This window comes from Pongo abelii, chromosome 19 (assembly GCF_028885655.2).
Source record: "Pongo abelii isolate AG06213 chromosome 19, NHGRI_mPonAbe1-v2.0_pri, whole genome shotgun sequence".
Lineage (NCBI taxonomy): Eukaryota > Metazoa > Chordata > Mammalia > Primates > Hominidae > Pongo > Pongo abelii.
This window is the reverse complement of record NC_072004.2, coordinates 6,867,793-6,877,774: the sequence shown is the minus strand read 5'-3', so window position 1 is coordinate 6,877,774 and position 9,982 is coordinate 6,867,793. Positions and strand designations below refer to the sequence as shown.

General features: G+C 54.1%; 1 protein-coding gene across 2 annotated transcripts; it reads right to left on the bottom strand.

Annotated features, from left to right (window-relative positions):
* Positions 1 to 639: 639 nt before the first annotated feature.
* On the bottom strand, positions 640 to 7,866 carry BCL6B (BCL6B transcription repressor). 2 transcript variants are annotated; one of them, XM_002826932.6, is made up of 9 exons: positions 7,735 to 7,866; positions 6,984 to 7,174; positions 6,531 to 6,752; positions 6,078 to 6,434; positions 5,638 to 5,762; positions 4,232 to 4,396; positions 4,018 to 4,148; positions 3,766 to 3,903; positions 640 to 3,350 (listed from the first exon to the last, which is right to left on the bottom strand). In XM_002826932.6, exons 2-9 carry the CDS (start codon positions 7,160 to 7,162, stop codon positions 3,234 to 3,236), a joined length of 1,434 nt encoding a protein of 477 aa, XP_002826978.3. In that variant the 5' UTR covers positions 7,163 to 7,174; positions 7,735 to 7,866; the 3' UTR covers positions 640 to 3,233. The 2 variants fall into 2 exon arrangements, with proteins under 2 accessions (XP_002826978.3, XP_054392068.2); XM_054536093.2 differs by lacking the exon at positions 7,735 to 7,866 and having other exon boundaries at positions 6,984 to 7,705.
* Between the last annotated feature and the right edge of the window lie 2,116 nt (positions 7,867 to 9,982).

Below are 9,982 nucleotides of genomic sequence, written 5' to 3'. Positions count from 1 at the left end.
GGTGGCTCATGCCTGTAATCCCAGCGCTTTGGGAGGCCGAGGTGGGTGGATCACGAGGTCAGGAGATCAAGACCATCCTGGCTAACACGGTGAAACCCCGTGTCTCTACTAAAAATACAAAATTAGCCGGGCGTGGTGGCGGGCGCCTGTAGTCCCAGCTACTTGGGAGGCTGAGGCAGGAGAATGGCTTGAACCCAGGAGGCGGAGCTTGCAGTGAGCTGATTGCACCACTGCACTTCAGCCTGGGAGACAGAGCAAGACTCTGTCTCAAAAAAAAAATAAAAGAAGATGATTGGATCCTGAGGGCTCTGCCATTCATGGATTATGGGTTATCATGGGAAGGGAACTGGTGGCTTTATAAGAAGAGGAAGAGAGACCTGAACTGGCAATGTCTGCACGCTTGCTACCCCACTAGGTGATACCCTGTGCTGCAGAGAGCCCCCACCAACCAGAAGACCATCACCAGATGTGGCCACTTGACCTTGGGCAAAATTTTCAGTGTCCGTAACTGTAAGAAATAAATTCCTTTTCTTTATAAATTGCCCAGATTCAGGTATTCTATAATAAGCAACAGAAAACTGATTAAGACAACTACAAACTTTCAAAGCAGAGATAACTGACTTTTTCACACATGAGGAATTTAAGGCCCAGAGGAAGGTAACATCAGAATTAGTGACCTCTGCACCCAGCACACACACAGGACAGGGGAAAGGGTGGGAGAGATGCATGCACTGGACCCTGGATAGATTCAAGATACCCTTGCTGGGGGTGGGCTGGCATGTTAGTTCTAACTCAGTCTTCTCAGTGCCACCTCCAGCCCCTGTGGTCTTTAGGGGACCCAAGTCCTATCCATTTTCCTTGGTGATGGAGGCATGTCCCGAGCATTAAGATCCCCAGCACAGATGCACGCCCCGGCCTCTTGATATTATTAGTGGCTTCCTGGTTTCTCCCTGCCGCCTCCACACCTCAGGCAGGAAGTGACTTCAGAGCGGCAGGATGCAGGTGGCTCCGGAGAAGCTTCATGAAGTCACTGGTTCCTACACAATGAGCAGGAAGGCAAGGGCAGGGAAGGGGACAATGAGGACCATTTAAAATGTTTGGTGGGAAGGGACAGTGGAATGGTACAGAATCCAAGATGTTATCCAGGAGGAAGAGCTCTCTTCCTTGCTCTCCGAGTCCCCCAAGGCAAGAACCCAGGACACAGCAGGCAGCACAGAGAGGCTTCTTTATTCCAAGGATCAGATCTTGCAAGATCTAACATTTCTACCCCCAGGCATTCTCCACCTGCCCATCCAATCTGCTAAATAGAAATCATCGTTCCTTCTTACAGACTCCTCCGCCTTCCCTTCTTCCTTCTTTAATTCTGCAATGGGGCCATGGGGAGAAAGAGGGAAGAGGGAGAAGAGTAGCTTTCTCACTAATCCCCAGGCGACAGCCACTAGAACTGACTTATCGTTGAAGTTCTACCCCACAAATTCAAAAGTGCTTCTTACTTTCTACCCTTGTCCCATAATCAAATAGGCCCCAGGCAACAAGGGGCAGAACTATAAATCAAGGCTTCAGGGCTTCTTCTAACATTTCAGAGACTCCACCAAGCCAAGAGGCAACCCCATTCCTCACTTTTTACCTACCTGGCCTACACCAGCAACTGCACCCCTCAACCAACCTCTTAATCCTACTTGAAACTTGGTCAACTAGAACAGGTCTTTGGCCTATGGGCTAGTCAATCTTTTACATCTGTAACGCCAACAATAATCCCAACCAAACTACAGCAAACCCAGAATGGAACTCAGCCCCTTTTCTTTTCCTATGGAAGGTTCTAATGCATTCACTGGTTCCAGACAGGAATGCAGTGATGGGAAGACCAGGTCACAGACCCAGCTTTTAAAAGGTAAGATTACCAAGCACCATCGCTTCTAGAGGCAAAGAAGGTTCTGGCATCTGGACACTTGCCAGAAGATGTCCAAAACCCACTAAAGGAAGAAGGGGCTCAACTCAATAGAGAGAACCCCAAGTAACATTCAAACCCAGATGCCTCTGTAGTAAAGGATGGGTTAACACTGTTTACCATCTAATCAAGCTAAAGAGTTTCATGTTTCTTCCCTAGGCCATAACATTCATAGAGACTGGGCAGAGTCAGAAAAGGTCACGTCATCTCTGATAAGGAATGTCTGATCTCTGCCCCATGGAGCGATCAACTCAGTGCTAAGAACAGGCCCCCGTGGGAGGATGATGGACTCCACTTGAGCCCTGGTGGGTCTCTACCATTATAGATGGATGCAGCAGAGCCAAACCCAAGTGACCAGATTAATGGGACATTTTAGATTCTGGACCATCTTGCAGAAAAAGCTGCCAGCCTCCACTTGGAGCGATACGGAATCCAGATACAGAATCCCCCACACCCACAGCCTCCAGGAGGCATTTATTATTACCTCCATTTTGGGCTCAACGTAATAGTTCCTATCACTCTTGAAGAACAGAGAAATGTCTGTATCCATTTCTAGACTGCTAGAGAACCTACAACATCCAGAATACCAGACAGGGTTCCTGACCCAATTCCACAATCCCGCATGTTCCCAGAGCTGCCCTAGAACAAATAAAGGTTCCAGACCTAGAATTACAGGGGCAGGACACAGAGAACCCCTTTTTTCCATTTTAAACAAACTAACAAGCAAACAAACAGGAGAAAGAACAATTCTAAAGAAAAAAGTTATGACAGAAATAATATAAAATACCCAAGCCAAAGGAGAGAGCCAAGGGCTAGTAATCTCTGCCAGCAGAGCTGTGATCTCACCTTCTGTGTTTCTGGTCACTTTTAATCACACTTGTGGAAGAGGGGAGTGGGAAATGCGATCGAATGAAGGCCCTGATGCCACCCAAAACCCTCAATAAATTATATTTACAGATAAACTGAATGCAATGGGGGCCACAGGTGGAGGGCTATTCCCTTAGGGAGACCAGGACTCCAATCTCTCCCCTTTCCCAGCCCCTAGCTAGCTCTCTCCTCAGAAACAATCTGGCTTGTGGGGAAGAGGTTTTGACCAGCAAAACAGAGGCAGATCTAGCCAGGATCTGCCACCCCTGCTCTCCCCAGTGAGAAATTAAGATGGTGGCAATTTCTGATGCCAAAGTGGCCTTGTACACCCCTGTGCCCAAGCCCGATAAGGAAGCAAGGCCTGGGCCTGCAGCTTTCCCACCCGCAGGAAGCAAGTGGGGTCTGGGCCTGCGCTCAGCTAGGGCCCCCCCAGAATGTGGTAGTGCACTTTGGTGTTGGTAGCAGCTCCGTGTTTCTGGCGCAGATGCAGCCGCAGTTGACTCTTGTGCCGGAAATGCAGGCCACAGGGGTCGCACTGTGGGAGGACAGCCTAGTCAGGTCCTGCCCCATCCACAATCACCTTTTAGGTGTTGAGCCGGGGGGCTGTCCAGCTCTCCCAGGAGGGAACTATCCAGCGGAAGATCAGCTCTTTGACTCTCACATCCTCCCAAATCCTCAGGGGTGGCTGAGGGGATAGGCCCCGCCTTATTTAGCAAAGGTTTTCCCACTTGTTAGCTCCTCTCCGAGAAAACAGCGCTCAGCCCAGGAGCATCACTTCCATACCTGCCCATCCCAACTCCCAGCCTCCACCCCTTATTTGCTTGGACTCTTCCCGCCACCGCTCATTTCTAAGAGATCTGGGGACAGCCAGGCCCGCACCTCTCAGAGCCCACCCCTAGGCAAAGGAGAGGTAATTCTAAGGCACTGGGCAGGCCAGGTTGGGTACCCACGTGGTAAGGCTTCTCTCCGGTGTGGATGCGAACGTGGCTCTTGAGGGTCTGCAGGTGGCGGAAGCGGGTTCCGCAGGTAGGGCAAGGATAGGGCTTCTCCCCTGTGTGGATCAGCACGTGCGCCCGCAGATGTGCCACCTGGGAGGGAGGAGACTTCAAGTCCTGTCTCTGGGAGGAAGAGAACCCTCCCTATTGGCCCACCCCACCTCTTGCAGGTTTGCCTTGGAAGCCACTTGGAGGCTGGCTCCGTACCTGTACAAAGCGCGAGCCACACGTCTCACACTTATAGGGCTTCTCTCCCGAATGGATGCGGCTGTGTGTTTTCAGGTTTGCTGGCCGGTTAAAACGGGCTCCGCAGATTGAGCAGTGGTAAGGCTTTTCCCCTGGAGGCAGGGAAGATGGCAGGTCAGGGACTTTGCCCTAGGACAGCTGTGGGCTTGAAGGCCAGGGCCCTCTCTTCCCCTACCTGTGTGCACTGTACGGTGACTGGCAAGGTTGCCCTTGTAGCGGAACGAAGACCGGCACAGCTGACACTTATAGGGTTTGTCTTCGTCCCCAGGAACCAAGGGGTCCAGCCCCGATGAGCACCCTGCCACAGCCTCACAGTTCTGGCAGCTGAAAAATTCACTTCCTGGGAAGGGGAGTGGGTAACGGCAACCGTAGTTACTAATGAGGGCTATCTAGGTACTACTGAATCCTCAAACCACATAGTAGCAGGCTTTCTTTTTCCCAATTTATTGTTAAGACTTCTGGGGCTGGTTTGACTTGCTCAAGGCCAAGTAAGAAGATAGTAAGATGAGCGAGATCTGACTCCACATCTGTCTGATTTGAGTACTCAGCTAATCTCCTCTTCAATAGCAGCGGTGGGGGCCAGGTGCGGTGGCTCACGACTGTAATCCCAGCACTTTGGGAGGCCGAGGCGGTCGGATCACAATGTCAAGAGATGGAGACCATCCTGGCCAACATGGTGAAACCCCATCTCTACTAAAAATACAAAAATTAGCTGGGTGTGGTGGCACGTGCCTGTAGTCCCAGCTACTCGGGAAGCTGAGGCAGGAGAATCGCTTGAACCTGGGATGTGGAGGTTGCAGTGAACTGAGATTGCGGCACTGTACTTCAGCCTGGCCACAGAGTGAGACTCCGTCTCAAAAAAAAAAAAAGCAGTGGTGGTAGGTGGAGGCCCCTGCTAGTGGGAGAAGTTTTGTTTCTCCTCCTGTTGTTTTTTTTTTTTTTTTTGAGACAGGGTCTTGCTGTGTTGCCTATGCTGGAGTGTAGTGGTGTGATCTCGGCTCACTGCAATCTCCACCTCCCGGGTTCAGATGATCCTTCCACTTTAGCCTCCTAAGTAGCTGGGACTACAGGTGCGCACCACCATGCCCGGCTAATTTTTATTTTTATTTTTTGTAGAGACCACATCTGACTATGTTGCCTAGGCTGGCCTTGAGCTCCTGGATTCAAGTGATCCTCCTGCATTGGCCTCCCAAAGTGCTGGCATTACAGGCATGAGCCACCATGCCTGGCTAAAATCTCCTCCTCACTTGCAACACTCTGAATGACAGCCTGCCAGAGAGGCCCTGACAAACTTTGGGCTGACCATTCAGCTCTGAAAGGGGATAGGCCAGAAATTCTCAAACTTTGCTGCTCATTGGAAGCACTTGGAGAGCTTTAGAAAAATACTGATGACTCGTCCCATGTCCAGATATTTTAATCTATGGAGTGTGACCTGGGCAGTGGGAGTTTAAAAGCTTCCTAGGTGATTCTAATTTGTAATAAAGTTTAGGAACCATTGGAATAGGCCTTTCTGGGAGGGTTTTTGGCACAAACTTGCCTGGAGCAGTCGCGGGAGAAAAGCCAGGAAAGAGGTGCTCTTACCCTGTAGTGGACGAGCCCGCTCAGAGGATGATCCAGAGGTGTCTTGAGCCTGGGATGTGAGGAGGTGGGGGGTACTGGCTGGAGCCCCACATTTGAACTGCACAGTGGCAGCAGTTGGAGAGAGCCTAGGCAGATGGCAAGGAAAGGGTTAAAAGAGATTGTATGGTTGCGGGGTGGGGGTTCTCTCCTGGGAAATTTGGAGCCAAAGGCCTGCCCTCTGAGGGTGAGCCAATATTGTTGACCAATAAGCCACATCCATTGTACTGCCCAAGTGCCACCCTGCTGAATAAACCTGGTCTCTGGCCAGCTCCTTAAGGTGGGCTAGTGTCTCTGAAACCCACCCCCTATCTCCCTTCCTCCTGATGACCATCAAGGCCCAATGACTCTGTCTTCTAGCTGAGGCCAGCTCTGACAAATTCTTGAGGTTCTAGACTCTGTACCTGCTCTGGGGACCAGGAATGGGTCCTTCTTCGCTGCTGCTGCTGCTGCTGCTGCTGGACGCCTCATCTCCACTGGGGAGCCTGGCTTGGGGGCAAGGTTGACCAGAACTCCTCTCCCCCACCAGGCTCCCTGCTTGGGAGGCCTGAGAGTTTAGCACGATGTACTTGTACTTTTTCCAGTTGCAGGCCTTGGGGTCGGGGCTGGCTGGACTAGGGGGGCCTTGACTGCAGCTTCGAGATTCAGTAGGTGGGTCTGGGTGTCCCTCGGAGCGCCTGGGACTGCCTGGTGGAGGGGCCGTTGGGGGTGTTGGGGGTTCTGCTTCCAGGGGGCGCAGGGAGATGCCCAGAGGTTCATAGCTGGGGAAAGTGTGATGAACGTTAGTGCCATCTCCTAAACTCTGCCTTTGCCCTTAACACCTCATCCACAGAGAACGCCTAGCCAGGGTCCCTCACCTGGCCTGGATGAAGCGGTGGCATGCCTGGACCACGTGCTCCATCTGCAAATAGGTGGCGGCCGCAAGGACTGCTGGTGCAGTGGCCGGAGAGAGGCGCAGGCGCGAAGTGTACATGAAGTCCAATAGAGGGGCGAAGCCTCTCGCTTCGGGACCCCCGGGCAGAGAGAGCACGTCCACCCCGACTCCCGCACGGCCCCGGAAAATTGAATAGAAGAAGCCACTAGAGAGAGAGCAGATAGGTCCTTTGGGGGCTGGGGAACCAAGGGAGACACGCGCAGCTTCAGGAAGCCCCGCCCCCTGAAAAGTCCCGCCTCCTCACTATCGCCCCGCCCCCAATTCTGGGACGCTCCGCCTCCTGCTTCTGAAAGACTTAGCTTCGGATTCCCTCTCAACGTCCTTGTGGTCCCAACCCTTTCCCATTTGGCCCCGCCCCGGGCCCCACCCCTCGAACCTGCAGGCGATGAGAACTGCCTTGTGTGCTCTGAGGGGTTGCCCGCCAACCAGCAGCGTGACGTCAGTGAGGATCCCGCGCAGGCGCAGCTCGTTGAGGTTGCCCAGCACGTCGGAGGAGTGGCGAGTGAACTCGCGGACGTAGCCCAGCGCTCCCTCCGGAGCGGCGGGGGAACCCATAGCGACACAGGCCTGTAGAGGCCGTGGAAAGTGCTCTGGATCCAGGCAGTCCTAAGACGCCTTCCCTCCTCTGTTTGCCTTTTCCTTCCGAGGTGCAACTAGAGCCAGGACCTCCAGCCCCTAGCCCCGGCACACGCAGCCTCCCTCCTAATTCTTCTTGTTCATTCTGCCCTCTACGACACCCTCGCTCCCTTGCCTCTTCCAGATCCCACAGCGCTTGGAGCCAGTTGAAGGTTCCACACCACGGCGTCGTTGGCGAGCGTGGGGAATCCCGCGCCCATCGCCCTGGGTTCGACTCCCAGTGCCCCTCCAGCACCGCCACTCCCCTCTGCGCGCCTGCGTCTCAGGTGTCCAACCCTGCCTAGAGATCTCACGGCCTGCCGTCCACACACCTCCAAATCCCAGCCGAGGCTCCCTTCCCCGAACTACGGAATTCTGCGTCTCCTATCTAGTCCCCAATCCCTAGTTTAGCCCAATTTCTGGGACTCAGGCTTGCTGATGGCAAGCTCCACACAAGCTCCAACCCTCTTGGGGGACCCAGGAGTCTGGCTCCCTCAGTCTCTTTTTCTTACCCCCGTCCTGCAGGGGCCGCGGCTTCTCTTCTTAAGGGGGGCGGGGTCTCTCTCCCCTCTTGGCCTCGGCTCCTTTATCTGGCCGGGATGTCGGGGGCGGGGGTGGAGGTGGGGTGAACGCCTGGGTCTGTATCCTTCCTTCCTCCCTCGCTCTCCAGATGGCGAGCCCAGGGCGGGGTCTCCGTCTCGAGGGCGGGACCTCAGAAACAAGGGGTGGTCGTAACGTAGGGGGTCTTGGGTCACTGCAGGTGGACACGAGGACGGGGATATTGGAATTGGGGAGGAGGTTAGGGATATGGAGGTTGGAAATACGGGAGTCTGAGTCGTCGGAAGGCCTGGGTCAGTGCAAATTGGTGTGTTGGCTTTTGGGAGGGTTTTCCAGGAGCCAACCTTTGCTGCAGGACAAAGTGCATACGGCAACCCCCTCTCCCCCTCTTGTACTGTGCTAAGGGAGAAAAGGGGGAGCCCGACGAGACAGCAGGTTTGGGCAGACGACAGTGGGCTCCCGTAGGGTCTCAGACGGGGAGGGTGTGGTGTGAATGACAGGCCACTCTATCCGGGCCTACAAAAAGGGGGGCTCTGGCCGGGCGGGGTACGGAGAGGGCGGATATGATTTCTAGTTGGTTTCCTTCCATTGTCCTGCGACCGGACGGCTCCGCCAGCTGCTTCCCCTCGAGGAGGTGGGGAAAGCCCCGAGGTGGGGGTGGAGGGGCGAGAGACGCTCGGGAGACCTGGGCGTCCGGCCTCTCTCGCTCCCGACTCTCTTCTGAGTCCTTGTAGGGATCCAGAGAGATGGACTCCCGCCCAAAGCCCTCTCGCTTTCCCCCAATCCCAGCTCACGAGGGCCTCGGGCACCCGCCCGTCGGCTACGCTTGGAGGCTGGCGGGACGCCGGGGTCCAGCGCGGCAAGCATGCAAGGCTCGGCAATGTGCGGCTCCTTCCACGAGGGGGCGGCCGAGCACTGGCCTCGCCTCGCCCCTCGTCTCTACCCGGCCGGGGGTGCGCTCAGACCCGGGCGCAGGATCCATTTGGTCTGGGCGGCTGAAACCTTTAGCCTCCTCCCCTTTGCGCGGGTTTATTTTGCACCTCTGTCTCCTAGGAGGGGACTAGGGCTGGGCGGAGGGATCTAGAGTTAGGAGACCGAGGGGACTTTCCCCCCAGGCTGGGGTTCCTACCCGAGGTGAGAAATCGCGGGCTTGAGGAGCCAGGGGAATGGGTGGGACAAGAAGCGGGACCTGAGCCTGGGAACTCCGGGTTTTCTTTTCGAATTAAGCTAGACACTGCTACCCAGATGTCTTTGGAGGTGACTTTTAATTGAACATTAAAATTGGGTGGGGTAAACAAGAGAAGGGAAAACAAGGAGGAGGGAGAGAGGGCGGGGGGGGGGGGGCTTAACCACCCTAATTGGAAGTCCCTGATCTGAGAGATGGGCATGGATCACACCCTCATATTTTGTTTCGGGAGACATTGCGGGGAGGCAAGGCAAAGCTCATTCGGAGAAGGGGTGCTACAGCTGAATCCAACTGCAAGGCAGAAGCTCCCCGGATTTGGGCTGGGGAGAGTGTACAGTTGGCCAGGGATGGCCGACCATGGTCCACGGGGCTGGATATCAGGCCCGGGGCCCTCCCCTTCAGACCGGAGTGTGTCTTTATTTGAATGCGTGAAAGAACAGCTGAGAAACCGGGAACTGGGAAATTCAAGACGATGAGGTGGCTTTGACATGTGAGGGTTATTTAGGTCTCTGCCCAGCCTGGAGATGAGAATTAGACTAGGGGCTCCCTTTGGCATCAGGATGGAGTATTATTTGATCAGTTGTGGGGTGTCTGTTTATTATGGGGTGTTGATTTGATTGTGAGCACCGGTGGCTGCATTCAGCCTTTGAGGCCTATATGGTAAGTTTCAGGTATGGGGCTGACTTTGAAGCTACATTAGTTCTGGGGGTTCTGACACCCACAATTTGGAGATTGTGCTCACCTGTGTCATCTTGGACTATCAGCAGAACCAAAGTACTCATGCTGATTTGGGGGTGCAGTCTATTTTGGGGTGCCATCTAAGTTTCAAGGCTCAGATTAGATTTGGGGGATAAGTTCAATTTGGAGTTTTAAAAATTAGTTTGAGGTGGAACATTATAGGAAGCTGGGAGCAAGTTCGAAGCTTTCTGTGATTGGGGGTCCTGGGAGTGGGGAGCAAACTTTTATATTTGAGTCTTGTGGACACTCACGTTCCACAAAGTGGAAAGACGTGGGGT

Excerpts from the sequence above, each read along its gene's own strand:
- BCL6B (XM_002826932.6), bottom strand. The coding sequence starts at position 7,162 with ATGGGTTCCCCCGCCGCTCCGGAGGGAGCGCTGGGCTACGTCCGCGAG. Across the intron at positions 6,753-6,983 it reads GCAGTTCTCATCGCCTGCAG|TGGCTTCTTCTATTCAATTT; the intron begins GTTCGAGGGGTG and ends CTCTCTCTCTAG. Across the intron at positions 3,904-4,017 it reads GTGGCTCGCGCTTTGTACAG|GTGGCACATCTGCGGGCGCA; the intron begins GTACGGAGCCAG and ends CCTCCCTCCCAG.